The sequence below is a fragment of the Leptodactylus fuscus genome, chromosome 2 (assembly GCF_031893055.1).
Source record: "Leptodactylus fuscus isolate aLepFus1 chromosome 2, aLepFus1.hap2, whole genome shotgun sequence".
NCBI classification, from domain to species: Eukaryota; Metazoa; Chordata; class Amphibia; order Anura; family Leptodactylidae; genus Leptodactylus; species Leptodactylus fuscus.
The window spans coordinates 98,362,662-98,380,118 of record NC_134266.1 but is presented as its reverse complement, the minus strand read 5'-3'; the positions used below and the strand labels follow the sequence as shown (position 1 = coordinate 98,380,118).

At 41.2% G+C, this 17,457-nt stretch overlaps 1 protein-coding gene across 1 annotated transcript; it reads right to left on the bottom strand.

Moving 5' to 3' along the window:
- Positions 1-378: 378 nt before the first annotated feature.
- On the bottom strand, positions 379-13,573 carry PSMA5 (proteasome 20S subunit alpha 5). The gene is made up of 9 exons (XM_075262693.1): positions 13,430-13,573; positions 12,083-12,149; positions 10,077-10,203; positions 8,485-8,552; positions 8,277-8,384; positions 8,130-8,188; positions 3,856-3,958; positions 1,010-1,096; positions 379-611 (listed from the first exon to the last, which is right to left on the bottom strand). The coding sequence occupies exons 1-9, from the start codon at positions 13,456-13,458 to the stop codon at positions 534-536; spliced, it is 726 nt and encodes a 241-aa protein (XP_075118794.1). The 5' UTR covers positions 13,459-13,573; the 3' UTR covers positions 379-533.
- Positions 13,574-17,457: the final 3,884 nt, after the last annotated feature.

Here is a 17,457-nt window from a genome sequence, read left to right as displayed (position 1 = left end):
CTGTAATGGCCTGGCCTGCATAGAGTCCTGACTTGAATCCTATAGAACACCTTTGGGATGTTTTGGTACGCCGACTTCGTGCCAGGCATCACTAACCTACATCGATACCTCTCCTCAGTGCAGCACTCCGTGAAAAATGGGCTGCCATTCCCCAAGAAACCTTCCAGCACCTGATTGAACGTATGCCTGCGAGAGTGGAAGCTGTCATCAAGGCTAAGGGTGGGCCAACACCATATTGAATTCCAGCATTACCGATGGAGGGCGCCACGAACTTGTAAGTCATTTTCTGCCAGGTGTCCGGATACTTTTGATCACATAGTGTACTATATGGGGCTCATAATCTACATAAAAAAAAAAAAAAAAAAAATGATATGACAGTTTTCAAGAATAAGAAAAGGTTTTATTTGCGACAACTGGAATCAGTATCTATATACAGATACAATTATAAAAAAAAAAAAATTGGAAAAAAAATTCAACACAGAACCAGCAGTAGTGGTCCAATCAACTAGAACTATTTTAGTGATAGATGATGCTCAGATGTCCTTGATAACCTCTTCCAGCTCTTCCTTGCAGTACATGTGAAACTTCTTCCCAGGCTCTATCGTGGCAAGCTAAAGAGGGGGGAAAAAAAAGGTAAAGAATGATAGTGGTGGGTGGGAGGTAAAGACCAGCAAGAGATGGACTGAACAGCTGCCTTGAGTGTGATTGATGTCAACAAAGAATTTCTGCCACTGCAATACCCCAAATATAGCCACTGGCAACCAGAATAGCTCATTGGACAGCCCCCACCCCCATGCAGAGTGTATTCTGCTCTCTACAGCAGCTGAGAAATGAGAGCTAAGCTTTTAACATCAGTAAAGCAATCCGTGAACACTTCCTGAAGGTACAGCGGTAAAACACAGAAGACGTCACATACACAAATTAAAATGTCATGCAATGCTGCACTTGTTTTCTATAAGTTATGTGATGGTAAAGATTTCATTTGTTTATTACAAAAAACAAAACTTACCTCAATGTTTGTAGCATTCAATTTCTCTTCCATCACCTGCTTTAAGATTGTGAGTGAAGATTTGATGGCTTCTTTCAGCGTCATTGACTTAAAATAAAAATATATTTATATATTTATTCATTTTATAAATATTTACCCTCCATTCATATTTCAGTTGTGGGGGGGTTTGACTTCTCTGACTGCTTTTGACTTCCATAAATTAACTGCCAATACATCCACAGCATTGCTCACAGCACTGCTAGTAATATTCACTTGTGCATGCTTAGCTTGGCTTTATGTTACTTATTGCTCCTTGTATCACTGTTATTTACTATATTTTCCATAATTCATCTTCCTACTCTCACTCTATGTACCCCTCCCATCTCCACTCTCCAACATTCGTCCCCGCAACAAACACATATACTAAAAGTAGGGACAGTGAGTATTTAGCATTGCTGTGGAAGTATTTACAGATAACTTTTAGAAGGATAACCCCTTTAAATAGGAGCAGAAGTGCTTCCCGCCATAGGCCTTGTGTACTGCTCCAGTCAATGCCTTATCAGTGATCACTGATCAGTATCCATTATGCCTGGGTCTTGGACACCCCTTTAAAGTACACATACAATAACATGCTTGGGACCTATACCCATTCCAGATTTATGATCAACCATATGTAATTTTGCCATTGAGCACACTACTACCCTGTGGCTAGGGCCGGCAATCATAAAATAACAGAATGTCAGCTCAATTAATTGGTGTAAACTCTCTCACATTTACTGTCATTGGTTAAGAGCAGGTTCACATCTGCGCCCTTTAGGGAATCCTGCTGGGTTTTCCGCCTTCTGCCCCGAGAAACTGGACAGGGGACGAAAACCCGACTTTGTGTCCAGTTAAAAAAAAAAGCGGTTTCGCCACAGACAGGTACCAAACGCTCACGGGCACTCACTTTTCACTTGAATGGATTTGAAAACTGACTGCCGGGTTTCCGTTCCCTGTCCAGTTTCTCGGGTCAGAAGACGGAAACCCAGCAGGATTGCCTAAAGTGCGCACGGGTGCAGATGTGAACCCGCCCTAAGTGATATGTTAACTAACTGTATACTATCCAGTCAGGATATGTGAATAAATAAAACTCTATGGTATGGCGTGGCATATAGAGTCTGTAGCGTCATAAAATCATCCACTGATCGCAATAGAGGTAAAAATGTTCAATAATTGTGATTTAAAATTTAGGGGATAATTACCCAGTTCTACTTCAGATCAAGAGGTTAGAAATGCTCTAGCAATGATGTAGTAGAGTACGATCACAGCAGATGCTGCCTGGTCTCCACTGTGTAATTAACCCCCTAGATGCCTTGTTCAAACGTGACTGAGGCATCTAATCACAGACTGTGCACGATCGCTGGGTTGGCAATGCGTTGTCTTAATAATGGAAATGTAAAAAAGTAACCAGTGTTAAAATTCTTGGAGTCTACATATCTTTTTTTCCCCCTTAGTTAGGGAATTTTTCTTTTTAGGTGTCAAAAACAACAAACTTAGAATCACTGTAATGACAACGACCCACAACTTATACAGCATTAAAGGGGGTCTATCATCAGATTTATGCACTAGGAGCCACACATATGCCTGAATATCCTTTAAAAAAGGCTATTCAGGCCCCGCTAATCATAATATTAAAGACCCCCTCCTTTTAAACTAAGACCCTAAAAAACAATATGCAAATCATACTTACCGTGCACGGTGGGCGGTCCGTGCACTGCTCGACATCATCTTTCAGTCACGCCCTCCTCTGGTGTCTTCTGTCTACGACATCCTCCTGACCTCTCGCTTCCCCGCCTCCATCTTCGTTTCTTCCGGCGGGTTTTATCAAAATCCCACACGTGCGCAGTAGCGTTCCATCCGGAGCGCTACTGCGCACACTCCAGCGACATTTTTGTGAATGGAAATGCGCGACCGTACTGGGCATGCGCAGTATGCTCGCGTAGTTCTAAGAGAAACTGAGCATACTCAGTTATAATATGATTTTATAGTACTCTTTTATAATACGATTAGCGGGGCCTGAATAGCCTTTTTAAAGGTTATTCAGGCATATGTGTGGCTCATTGTGCATAAATCTGATGATAGATTCCCTTTAAAGGCTTGTTGAAAAAGTCGGACATGATGTTTAAGGGGGCTGCCTCTAGAGGGCAGTAAACAGAGTGACTGTTTCCCCATTTACATCTTGGAAAACACATTTGCATATTTTGCCCATAATCCCCCAGTGGAGCAAAAAAGGCTTTTGTAAGATTACATAGGCCTGTGAAGGTGATCTCTCCTTAAGGAGTGATAATATCCCCAGAACCTTTTTTTTTCTCTCTAATAAATTATCATGCTGCATCTCTTCTTAGCCCTGTTTGTGTCTCATGGTATTCCTATTACAAGATTATGAATAAACTGACAATTGGATGTTTCCAGTCAGGGGTGCGTACCTACATACCATGGAAGGTACATACCTACCTATCCACCAGTCATCACTTTGTGGCACTTGTCAAAAACCTAGTCATGATTTCCTTACTGAGCACAGGTCATACAGGTACATTACAGGTATGAGATGTTAACCCTTTTTCTGAAAAGTTCTAGACCATAGAAAGTTCCTGCGTTCATTGTCGTCTCCATTGGCTACTTATCAAGATGAAGTACCACCACTAAGACGGCTGGAGAAAATATTTAAGCTCTCCAAAATTTCTATGTGTTGGAAAAAATGTTTAACTTCTAATTATCTACACATTTTAAATGGGTTTAGGTTTATGGGGAAAAAAAGCCCTTTAAATATAATAAAATAAATAAAAACATTCCTGTTATGCATTGAAGTCAGCAAGTTTTCGGCTCACCTTATGATAAACCTCTTGCAATGAGCTCTGGGCTCCTTCAGAAGCAGAACCAATAGCACGAGCATCACACTGAACAAAAGTTCCTGAAGGATCCATGTGAAAGCTGCAGTACATGAGAAGGAAAATCCAAATAATAGGCTTGAAACCTGTAAATACTGAACAACTTTATTCATTCTTAACTTAACAGTCAAAAACAAATGTATGTCAAAGAAAAAAAAAAAAAAAAAAAAAGGTCTTACAATGCACCCAGGAAGTCTTTTTTACCCTATTTTTCGCATTGTTATGTTCTGGCCTTGTACTAAAACCAAAAACATTCAAGTTTCTCCCATCAATCTGCACTCAATACCTCATAACAAGAGGGTGGAAACAGATTTCTAAATGTATTAAAAAGGAAAAAAAAATGCATGGAAACAAGTATTCAGACTAGAGCTGGCTGATTTTCCCAAAAATGTAAATTTTTTTTTTTTTTTTTTTAAATCTCAATTTATTTTTGTTTAAAGGAAAAACAAAAAACAACAAACATGCAAACAAACTAAAATTCAGTGAGCTGGCAGTGGAGGAAATGGATCTATTTGATGCAGGCTTCCTTGTCCTAGTAACTATTCACTACAGTGAAGAACAGTTGATCACTGACGGTGGCCGGAGGATAGAGCCTGCATGAAATAGGCATTGGCTAAACGGGCTGTGGATGACAGGACGTAAAGGAGTTGTGTAGTTAAAGACACTTATGCCCTATCCACAGTCTTCTTGTCCATGAACCAACACTGTGTTTGTGAGATTGGGGCTCCATTCCCTTCTATAGGACTACAGGTGCTGCCTGAGATTACAGTCCCATAGATGTGAATGTAACACCAGTCATACAAGTCCTGTAGCGCTACTTTCACGAGACTACTTTTGGTCTCCGTTCTGATTTCTGGGAGAATTAATGTTCTGGCCCCAGTAGTCGAAAAAAATCAGTTTATATTCTTTTAGCCAAGGCATTTTGTGATACAGGGATGCCTAATGTGTATGTTTTATTTACTTTTGTATGCAGTATAGTGAAGGAGGAAGACTATTTGACTTTTCTCGTCTTTTATGTTTTTAGAAACTTTAATTTTCTTTTTTAATCACTATTATTTAAGCTTCCCCTAGCGGGTTTGAAGCAGCAATCAGTAGAGCGCTTCTATCATAGACTACAATACTACTGTATTGCAGCCTATGGTAAAATTACTGTATAACTACTAAAACCTGAATAGTTCTGGCAGGCATGGGAACCTTCAGTTACCATCCCAACCAAATGGGCCCCCATGATTTCAAGTGTGGGAGTTGTTCAGAGGTTGGATGAGTGAAAGCAGTGGAACCCCTAAGGTGCTGCGGTCACATTTGACCAAGGCAGAGAGAGAAGGGTCTTGGTAAAAGAGGTGACCAAGAATCCAATGGTCACTTTGGCTGAGCTCTTAAGAGGGAAGAAATTCCCAGGTGGTCAACCAAAAAAAAAAAAAAAAAATTCTCTGGTTTTATGAAACCAATATTTAACTTTTTGACCATATCCAGAGTGCTCTGTAACTCAGACTGGGCAAGAAGTTCAAGGACCCTAAGCACACAGCCAAGACAATAAAGGAGTGGCTTAGGTCACTTCTGTCAATGTCCTTGAGTGTCCCAGTCAGAAACCTACTGTACATCTCAGACTTGAACATGGCTATCCGACAGCCCCTATCCAAACTAAATTCATATTTTGTATCCGTCTTCTCCCAAGAAACTAATGGAAATATCGACATTAATGGTGATGGAGATGAGGGGAAGGAGGACTCCAAGCTGACTATAAGCGAAGGTCTGGTAAGAGAGCACTTAGCCAAGTTACGGGAAACCAAGTCCCCAGGACCAGATGATTTACACCCTAGAGTCCTGAAAGAGATAGCAGAGGAAATAACAGAACCCCTTGCTATAATCTTCAGTAAGTCATGGGAAACAGGAGTGGTCCCTTTAGATTGGAAAAGGGCAAATGTTGTCCCCATCTACAAAAAGGAGAAAAGGGACGATCCAGGAAATTACAGGCCGGTAAGTCTGACCTCGATAGCAGGAAAAATCTTTGAGCAAATTGTCAAGGAACATTTACTTCGGTACCTGGATGGGAAGGCATTAATTAACCAGAGCCAGCACGGCTTTATGACCAATAAATCTTGTCAGACTAACCTGATTTCCTTCTACAACAAAATCACTGAATGGTTGGACCAAGGGAATGCCGTGGACATAGTATATCTTGACTTCAGTAAGGCATTTGATAAAGTATCACATAACCTTCTTATTGAAAAAATGATTAAGTATGGCTTTGACAAAAAATCAGTTAGGTGGATTCACAACTGGCTTAATGATCGGGCACAACGAGTAATACTAAATGGCTACACATCGAACTGGAAGAAAGTCAAAAGCGGGGTGCCGCAGGGCTCTGTTCTGGGCCCAGTACTTTTTAATATCTTTATAAATGATCTGGACGATGGAATTATTGGGGAACTCATAAAATTTGCAGATGATACGAAGATAGGAGGAATAGCCAACACTAGAGAGGAGAGAGAGTGTATTCAAAAGGACTTAGACACACTGGAACAATGGGCTGAGGCGAAACAAAATGGTATTTAACAGGGACAAATGCAAAGTTCTACATCTGGGTAACAGAAATGTAAAAAACATATATAGTATGGGAGGAATAGAACTAAGTGATAGCATAGGGGAAAAGGACTTGGGCATAATAGTAGATCACAAATTCAACATGAGCCAACAGTGCGGTGCTGCTGCAAAAAAGGCTAATAAAATTCTGGGATGTATTAAGACAAGCATTGAATCTAGATCAAGAGAGGTCATTATTCCGCTGTACTCTTCCCTGGTCAGACCACACTTGCAATACTGTGTACAGTTCTGGGCGCCTCAATTCAAGAAAGACATCGATATATTGGAGCAAGTCCAGAGAAGAGCAACCAAAATGGTGGAAGGTCTGCAAACCATGTCCTATGAGGAGCGGCTAAAAGAACTGGGATTGTTTAGTTTGCAGAAGAGAAGGCTGAGGGGAGATTTAATAGCAGTCTACAAATATCTGAAAGGTAGTCACAGTGCAGAGGGATCTACCCTATTCTCATTAGCACAAGGAAGTACAAGAAGCAATGGGATGAAACTAAAGGGAAAGAGATACAGATTAGACATTAGGAAAAACTTTCTGACAGTGAGGGTAGTGAGAGAGTGGAATAGGCTGCCACGGGAGGTGGTGGGCGCTCCATCAATGGAAATCTTCAAACGGAATCTGGATAAACATATAGCTGGGATGATTTAGGAAAACCTGCACTCGCAGGGGGTTGGACTCGATGGCCCTTGAGGTCCCTTCCAACTCTACCATAAGAATAAGAAAGAATAACCTGACAGAGCTTGAGAGGATTTGCAGAGTAGAATGGCAGAAAATGTCCAAATCCAGCTGTGCAAACTTTGTGCCATCACACCCAAGAACACTGGTGGCTGTAATCACTGCCAAAAGGTGCTGCAATTAAGTACAGAGTAAGGGTGCATTCACACTACGTTTCCTGAAGCTTATTCTGAACGTAAAACACGTTCAGAATAAGCGGCATATAAAGCAGCTCCATTCATTTCTATGGGAGCTGGCATATGAGCGCTCGCCATAGAAATGAATGGGCTGCTTCTTTCACTGCGAGCAGTCCCATTGAAGTGAATGGAAAGTGCCTGCGTGTATGGCTAGCTCTGCTCCTTCAGAGCCCTACACGCCGGCACTTCCCATTCACTTCAATGGGACTGCTCGCAGTGAAAGATGCAGCCCATTCATTTCTATGGGGAGCACTCGTATGCCTGCTCCCATAGAAATGAATGGAGCTGCTTTATACGCCGCTTATTCTGAACGTGTTTTACGTTCAGAATAAGCTTCAGGAAACGTAGTGTGAATGCACCCTAAAAGGGTCATAATACTTAAGTCAATTAAAGGTGAATTGTTTCTTAAAAACTCATTAAAGGTTTCAAATATTATGTTTTCACTTAGACAGACTAGGGCATCGAGGGAAGAACGATAGGGGAAAACTGGATTTTATTTTTGTTTAGTGAAAAGTCACAACATAAAATTTGAAAATGTTATAAGGGTCTGACAGCTTTTCAAAAGTTTTGACTAGTATATAGGAACCTAGATGGTCTCCTAGCACTTAGATTTCTTGTGTAAACCTTCACCTTGAAGAAATAACCTTTCCAACCACACAAAAACATTCTATATACATCAATCTCATCAGAACTTTATATAGACAACTTACAGTTGCGGCCCCTTCTCATCTGCTCCACCAAACAGTAAAGCAACTCCAAATGGTCGACTCTAAAACAACAGAATAGAAATTCTGTGTAAATTTCAAACTGTTTTGTAATTCAAGCAAATTAGAATATACTCTGTATGTAGCACTTGCCATTGCTCCAGGATCAGCGTCTTCTTCTCCAAACTGCAATGCTAAGTTGGACACAGCCTGTGTGACGCTCTCTACAGTCATTGTCTCATTATATGTGAACCAGTGATTCTAGAAAGGACAAGTCAGACACAAGAAGAAAAAGAATGATGCAAACACAATAAATAGTGAAGAAGTCAGCATAGTGATAAGGGTTCAGATATGTCCTTACCTGGGTTTCAACTCTAGCTTTATCAATTAATGTCTTTGCATCTGCGATCAATCCACTCATGGCACAACCTGTGTTACAAATGGATCATTTGAGTGCTGGTAGTCACAGGTTAAAATTAAACAAAAGAAACAACATAAGGATCACCTTAAGACATACATAACAATATTAGCTGTACATTTGTAAAGGAAGGAGCCAAGTGTAATAGAACACTGTGCTGCAGCACAGCACTAAGGCTCACATCAGGGTTTTTTTTAAAAAAAATTTTTTTAATTATTAAAAGCATAAAGAACGGAGGCACCAACTCCATCCAACACATCCTATTACATGGAACAACAAAGGCTTCTAATGGATCCTCTGAGGCAGGAGAGAGTATAGCTAAAAAGTTTGACATGCAATAAAGAAAACAAGGGGTTGTATTATACATTGGTATTGATGATCCCTGTGACAACGGGGGATTTGCCTGATTCATGAAGAGGTGCAAGCGCATTCAGGACCTGGCTGTGCACCTCAAACAGAATATTCAGCTATTCACCTAGAATAGATTCCAGTCAATTACACCATAAAGTGACATAAATGTGATGCAGTCAATGGTCTTGCCCACTTAAAGGTATGAGGGTGGTGCTGTTTAAAAAGTCACAAACTTGAAGTGAAAAAGTGGTGTGGGGGCTTATTTGCCTTGTTGTCCTGTAAAGGAGTGCTGTGATTGTCTACTTTTCTAACTTCCATGCACAAAACACACATATACACATATTGATATAAACAAACACACCATGTGAAAAAAAGTATTGGAACACATCTCTTAGGGGGCGCTCACACTACCGTCGGTGTCCGACATGTAGTGTCCGCTCCTAGTGTCTGCTCAAAATCTGTCACGGACATTAGGAGCGGACACTAGCTGTGTCCGTGACACCTGTCATTTATTTCAATGGGCATCAGGTGCGTTCTTTTGCACTCGGTGCCCGTCCTTTCCTGTCCGCAAGTGAAGATGTCCGACTTCTCAAGCGGACAGAGGAACCCTGCATGCAGACAGACAATCAGTAATAAAGATTGTTTGATATGACAATCAGCAGCGACAGCTACCTAATCCACCACACACCACTGTCTTTATCTGGACCATTTCCAGGCACCTAGTAAAAGGAAATTTGGTGGAAACCACATTTCTACTGATGCTACTTAATAAATAACACTATATTTTCACAACTACAGTGCAAGGTCTTTATTGCAACAGGCTCCACCAGACTGCAACACTTCTTTGGCCTGCCCAAATCACCAAACAAGTATTTACTGAGACAACAGATTCTGCAGCTTATAAGTGTACAGGTTCTACAGGCATAGCTGCTATGTCCGTGCACAAATCTGTTGCAGGATAGTATATGGAACCTGTGTGCGTCCATGCCCAACCATATCTCATCTTGTATCCATGCCCAACAGGGTACCCAAGCCTCATTTCAATTGTACAGTATTCCTCAGTAATCTTATCCTCTCACATCATCATTACAATCACACATATAAAATATCATTCAATTCCAATGACTTTCATGAAGCGTTATTGTTTTTATCAATAAGTGTATATATTATACACACAGTCTTACCTATATGAGCATCTATTTCTACAATCTTCTCAATGCTGTTAGGCTCCATGAGAGGTGATGTTATTCTCTTCTCTACAGCAAGACATACTCCCTCTGATGTCTGGATACCAATGGCTGTGGAGCCAAGCTACATAAACCAGAGAAAATTTACAATGACACTTAAAATCACAATCATTTTATTAGACGGTTACAATAAAGCAGTGGCAGGAAATTGCAAAACTTGGCAGAATGTACAGTTCCTGAATTATATATATTTCTGTATTATATACACACACACACAAAAAAAAAAAAATTAGCCTTACTAACAGCAGGCAGTGTCATTCGGTCCGATATATTACTTAAGCATAATAAATAAATAGTATAGAGATAACAGCTGGAGTCAAACCAAATTCATAATTTTTAATTTTGAAATAAAATAGCCATTAACAACCTGAAAGATTCATCAAGCGAATATACATACGGTGCTTTAACATGATAGCGTATGAAATATACCATATATCCATGTTGAACAACCCTTAGCTTTAAAGAGGACCTTTCACCACAGCCACCAATTCAAGTTCCTAGCATCTGTTTTTTTGGGGGTTTTTAAACTGTAGTTTTTATTGAAAAACTTTATAAAATACAGAACAACGAAATGGAAAAACAGATACTGAGTGAACAAGGAAAAAGTTGTATACATATAACAAAACAGTTTGCTTCCCCATATGTTTGGGGAGGTGGAAGGTTAAGCAAATAAGGTAGGTAAAGGGGTCTAAGGCTATGATTAAGGGGCTACAATAACGCCCCGAAACGCGTCAGCCAGACGTAATTTCATCTCTGCCATCATGAATATCTGTGTTTGATTTTATGGAGCGGCTCATGCTCCAGAAAACTTTTTCACAATAAAAGTTACGTTTTATACAAGGAATTGATGCTGGATTTTTTCAATTCATGAACGCTTGTATCTACACCTTGGGCTGAGAGGCCGAATTTTCCGAGCACCTTCCTTTCTTCATAAGGTAATGGACATTTTTTCTTTTTAAATCAGAAGATTTGTGGGTGAGCTGACATATTTGTCATTTATTTAGTCAAAGGGGTCTAAGGGGACACCTTGAACAAAAAGGGCATTATAACTTGTCTCACCAATGTTTACTACTTCGTAAAGCCTCTTTCAGCAGTGTGAAACAAACTCGCTCTTCCTTTTGTAAAAGTGACAGTTCTATTGGCTGCTGTGTTCTGCAGATCTCATGATCAGGGCTCAAGGAATTCTGCTGTTTCTGTGAATCTTGGCTGGGAAACACTGGTCTACCCAAACCCCTCTAAGGCCTCAATCACATCTGCGTCGGTAATCCATTCAGGGGAGTCCGCATGGGGACCCTGGACCCCCCCCTCCCCCCCAAACAGACTATCAAACGCATTGGCAAGTGGGCTATAATGGGGTCCGTGTGCTTTCACTGCACGCTGCTTGCCAATGCGTTCGGTAGCCTGTTTTGTTTGTTTGGGGTTTAGAAAAGCAAAATAACACCACACAAAATATCAAGATGTAAAAATCACTAATAAGCTTAAAAAAAACTACAAGCACAGGATCTGAGCAGTTGTTATTATGGTAAGGCTAAGTTTACATCTGCGCCGGGATGTTCGTTGTTTTGGTCTACAACAGATACATACAGCCTGCTAAGGATAGGGTATAATGGAGTATATTGTCTTTTATCTGAGATCCGTGGATGAAAAAGTTGCGCGTGTAGGACTTTTTAGCTCCACAATTTCAGACGGAGAGTCTAGAGCAGATGTGAACTTAGCCTCAAAATGCTAACATATAAAAATATTTCTATTATATATACATATTATACATAAAAGTATAATTGAGAGAACAAGGGTGGCATTTGGTGTCTGGGCTGGATCAGACAAAAACACCTACGCTTTATCAGGAGAAGGAAGAGAAAAACCCGAGGATGACTTGCAGATATACTTTCACTTTCTGTTCAGAAAGACTGAGAAGATATTCTAAATAAGGATACAATGCCTACCTTTATAGCTTCAATTGCATATTCTACTTGAAAAAGTCTTCCTTCTGGTGAGAATGTATTCACCCCCCTAAAGGAAAGATCACATTTTACAATAAATACTCTGTTATAATGGAAACTGAAAGTACACAGGGTAAGCGTATCAAAGGGGATTTCCAGGAGATATAACTATCCCCAGTTCTAGGGTCCATTCGCATCACGTTTTACAACAATTTAACAGATACAGAAGCTAAATGGATCTGCTACAATGAGGCAAGCAATAATGCATATCAATTAGGACAGGGGATAAAAAGCAAGCAGTACAAATAAATATTTTAAAAAATAATAGTAATATTTGACCTTTACTGAAGTTACTATTAACATAGAAAAGGAGAAACAAAAATAAGTGTGTGGCAGAAACATTCCTATGCAGCAGCGACTGGCCACTTCTATTCTGCAGATATATTAGTTGTCATGTGTCCATATAGTATATCCAGTGTGCAAATAGTGGTGGGGGATCCCTTGTATCGCCCATTACTCTGGCAGTAGGAACTAATGATGGATAGGAGAATTATTTACTATACAGCAGAGATTAACCAATTCTATGTGGATTATGAACTGGATGTCACACATCCATGTGCAATAGGACACTTGGGCTGGCTGATATTACGAGGTAACGTGATGAATGCAATAATGCAGATACATTACTAAACCCCATCTGATGGTAAGGATACCTCTATACAGATCAATACGTTCTATGTGGTATATATAATAAGACCTGTGGATATCAGTGAAACAGGCAGTGGCTTAGCTAGCTCTGGTGCCAGCATCCATATGGTTGTTCTTTACTAGAGTGAATGGGAGAAATAACAGCAGCTCAGTGGTTGACAGTCAATTAGACATATCCCATTCATTACTATGGAGAGTGATCACTACAGGCAGACATAGCTCAGCCTCATTGTCATTAATAGTGAGGGTCCAATTAAGCAGTGGTGAAAGGGTTACTTTACAGTTACTACACTATCTCATCTCCTTGCTGGTAACTGTGCCATCCACCACATTGGACAGAACCATCATCATGTGATGGCTTCAGCTTGGTCTAAGAACTAGGCTAATAAATAACTGTTATCTGGACCTTCAGCAGGTACAAAAGTGGCAAACTACATAAATCAGTGTAAATGACCAAGTGTGAGGACAGGAGGACCACTGACACAAAGGAAGACCCTGCAAGTCAGCAGCCCTCTGTGTATTCCAATGAGACTCCTACCAACAGCAAGGAGAGCCATGATTCAGCATGTACTACACACGGGGCACATCACCTCCCGCCATTACTCCCATCACCTTCTCCTCTCTCAGATTTCTGCCACTCACCTGTCATACTCGGACCGTGTCAGGAACATGGTGATTCAGGAGACCGCGCACAGCTCAGGAACCAGGGCTGCTAACTCACTGAGGCCTACTACTGCCGGCACTCAGAGCGCAGACCAGGAGTGCTGCCACCTCGGATTGGCTGAAAGCTGCACCACGTGACTGGAACGTCATCGATGCGGTAGTGAGGAGCTGTAAGGCATGATGGGAAGTGTAGTGTGTAAGCGATCTGTGTGTCGCGCTTTGATGGCTTTCATTTCCGGCGACATTTAGCAATGCCATATCTAAAGAACGCGATAGAGTGTAAACAGCCAGTAACCTACATGTGCCTGGCTTCTAACTAGAGACATAGGAATCAGATTAGAAGAAATAGGCAGCTTGTAGGAAAAAGGATCATGCTGTTTGAGTGCAGGTTTTGGTGTGAAGCAAGGGTAAGGGCTGAGGTATAAGGTACTTCATTCAGGAGCTGCTTTGGCAAAGTCCCTCCCCAAAAAGGGTTTTAGTACTTCGGGTCCAGTTGGAGACCCTATTCGCTTAAAAAGCAGTTTCCAGTGGATCCAATAGACCAGGGGTAGGCAACCTTTGGCTCTCCAGCTGTGGTAAAACTACGACTCCCAGCATGCATAACTGCTCTGCTGTTCTTAGAACTCCCATGGAAGTGAATGGAGCATGTTGGGAGTTGTAGTTTCACAGCAGCTGGAGTGCTGAAGGTTGCTGACCCCTGGCATAGGCTATAGTCTCTAGGTGTATGTGTATATATGCAATGTCTTCTCAGAAATCGGCAGAGAGGAATGTCCTGCTTGCTAGTGTGACACTTGCTAATGTGGTGGCTACCTGTTTTTTTGGTCCGGAACCTGAGGCGGCGTCCACCTCAGGTTCCAGACCCAAAAACCCCGTGTGAACTTACCCTAATAGTCAAAAAAGAACCGGCCCTCTTACTGTAGACCTCACGTCTAGTCCCCCAACAGTCCCAACCTTGCTGAGGTTGTTCCGATGTTTCAAGAGCAATTTCACCAAATACGGCTATCAACTATTTTTGTACTTCTAGAATAGTCATGTGATATTAAATTGCAAAAAAAAAAAAAAATCTTAAACATTTATTTTTCTCACAACTTGACGTAATGCAAGCAGAACATGTCCAGACATAAAGTTGAACAGCACTTGAATTTATGCTAGATTCATACTTTTTGTTCTTCGAGTCTGCTTGGGGACTTGAAAAACAGAAACCTAATCTGCTAAAAAAGTGGTTACTGCAGAAACCCACGGACCCGTAGACTATAATAATGGGGTCAGCCAGGTTTCCACATGAAAAATGCGGGTAAGTTCACACTTAGTAAACGCTAGCTTATTTTGTAGAGTAAAATTACACTTGTAAATTTTGCTATCCCATTGACTTCAATGATATTTTTTACACGTGTAAAAATACGCTTGTAAAAATACGCCTGTAAAATGTCATTGAAGTCAATGGGAGTCTTATTTTTACACGTGTATTTTGCAAAAATACACGCGCGTTTACTCAGTGTGAATGCACCGTCTTGCTTGCAGGACTTTTATCTCTGAGCTTTTCAGGCAGATTTGGGAACAGAATCCCCGAACAGAGTGTGTGGATCCAGTCTTGGTATGCTTTTTTTGGTGTATACATGCATATCATTAATACAGAAGCTTCGTTTCTGGCTTGTTCAAATCCTTCATCAGACTTACAATTGGGGAGAAAAGAAGTAAGGCTGCATTCACATGGAGTTTATTTGGTCAGGAATCCGCCTCAAAATCCTCCTCACCATACGGTCCTATATAACCTGTTTTTTTTTGTTGTTTTTTTCCTCTAGCAGATTTTCTGCTAGCAGAAAAATTCAGTAGTGGATTTTCTGCTAGCAGAAAAAAAGAAGCAACATGTCCATTCTTCAGGCGTTTTCTGCCTGAAAAATTCAATGCAAGTCAATGGGAAGCAGAAAAACCACTACCGTTTTTTCTGAGGCATTTTTTTATGCGTTTTTGACAAAAAAAACGCCTCAAAAAACGCCAGGGGGATTTTCCGCCTCCCATTGACTTGCATTGGTTTCAGGTAAAAAACGCTTCAAGAAACGCTTCAAAAAACTGCCTCAGGAATTTTCCTGAGCCGATTTTTCCTGACCAAAAAACTCAATGTTAACGCAACCTAGACAGTCCAGTTTGTGGGATAGGGAGGAGACAAGCATCAAGTGAAATTTTTTCCAGACGGACCCTTGGTCAGGAGATCTTCCCCGTTTGGCAATCAGTGAAAAAAAATCATAATTGTATGCCTGATGAAGGGTTTGAATAAACCCAAAACATTGCTCTAGCTACATCCACATTATTGATATGCATGTCAGCAGTGTGGCCTTAAAGGGATTCTACCATTAAAAAAAATTTTTTTTAGGTAACACGTCGGAATAGCCTTTAGAAAGGCTATTTGTCTCCTACCTTTGGAAGTGATCTCCGGCACGCCGTTCGTTCGAAATACCAGTTTGTACCCGTATGCTATTTAGTTCTCTCGCAGCGATGGGGGCGTCCTCCAGCGCAGGAGATGCGATGGGGGTGTCCCTATTGCTGCTTGAAAACCGACTGCAGCACCACCTCTATGTTCTTCTGTATCCTCCCCTTCCTTCTTCGGCTTAATGTCGGACGCCTGCGCAGTATGCTCTGTTCGCAGCGTACTGCGCAGGCGTCCGACATCAATTTAATGGTAGAATCCCTTTAATAAACAACAAGCATACTAAATTGGAGTGTTGTTCAATTATATTTGTGTCTGGACAGGTTACAGTAGGGAGGTGGTCAGTCCTACATAGAACCTGCTTCCACTACTATGAGTGTGCTGCCCAACCAGTATCAGTTCCATTAAAATGTTTGCTTTCTCTGCAACTTATCACATTACAATTTGGCTGATAAAAAAATTGCAACTTATGTTGGTGTCTTTGTTGGTAAAGTCCAATGTGACTTGTGACCAAAAATCTAGCAGGTTTGGATATTTTGCAGCTGTTGTGTGAAAGTTGCATTATGCTGCATATCACATCTGATCCCGCATTAACCACTGAAAATCATCAGTGGGGTGGCTTACCACTGCTTTAGCAGTCAGGCTCTCTGTTGTTCGGGTTCCCTGGCAGATCTGAACAGTGACTATAGCGCTAGTGTGAGCCTAGCAGTACATGTACAGCAAATGTGCGCAGGGTTGTTTTTTTGTTTTTTTTTAAAGTGAACTCAGGCACTGAACATTCTCCACATGTAGCAGGGGTTGGTTGCATTATATAACAGACACCTGCCTGAAGCACCTGCTGTCAAAGATAACTGAGTAGGGACGATTAACTCCTTATGCCCGGTTCACATCAGCGTTTGGATTCCATCTGGGGGAGTCCGCATGGGGACCCCCCAAATGGAATACCAAATGCAAGTGCAAAGCACTGTGCTGTAAAAGCACAGAGACCCCATAGACTATAATGGGGTCTGTGTGCTTACCGCTAGATCACTGCAGGGATCGTCCGGACAGGAAAGTAGTTCACCACCTACTTTCCTGTCCGCATGATTCAATTATAGTCTATGGGGTCCGTGTGCTTTTACAGCACAGCAATTGCATTTGTATTCCGTTCAGGGGGGTCTCCATTCGGACTCTACCCGGACGGAATACAAAAGCAGATGTGAACGAACCCTTAGGGCCTGAGCACACGGAGATAACGCGAGCGCATTTTAGCATAATACATGTTTTTTGCACATGTAAAAAACACATCAAAATACGTGTCACGTTTTTTGGTGCGTATTTTGACACGTTTTTTACACGTGTAAAAAATTTCATTGAAGTCAATGGGAGTGTTATTTTTACACGTGTATCATGCTAAAATGCGCTCGCGTTAACTCCGTGTGCACAGGCCCTTAGATGTCATGGTTGGACTCCTTCATTTCAAAAATTGCCCCCTTTTCATCTATGATACAATCACGGGCTACAGAGAGGCTGTCATTATAGCTGAGGCTTTATTCCCATTATACTCAGCCAGATACCTGTAGTATCTCATTGAAGCATAGAG

Excerpts from the sequence above, each read along its gene's own strand:
- PSMA5 (XM_075262693.1), bottom strand. The coding sequence starts at position 13,458 with ATGTTCCTGACACGGTCCGAGTATGACAG. Across the intron at positions 12,150-13,429 it reads ACACGGTCCGAGTATGACAG|GGGGGTGAATACATTCTCAC; the intron begins GTGAGTGGCAGA and ends TCTTTCCTTTAG. Across the intron at positions 1,097-3,855 it reads TGCAAGAGGTTTATCATAAG|TCAATGACGCTGAAAGAAGC; the intron begins GTGAGCCGAAAA and ends TTTTATTTTAAG.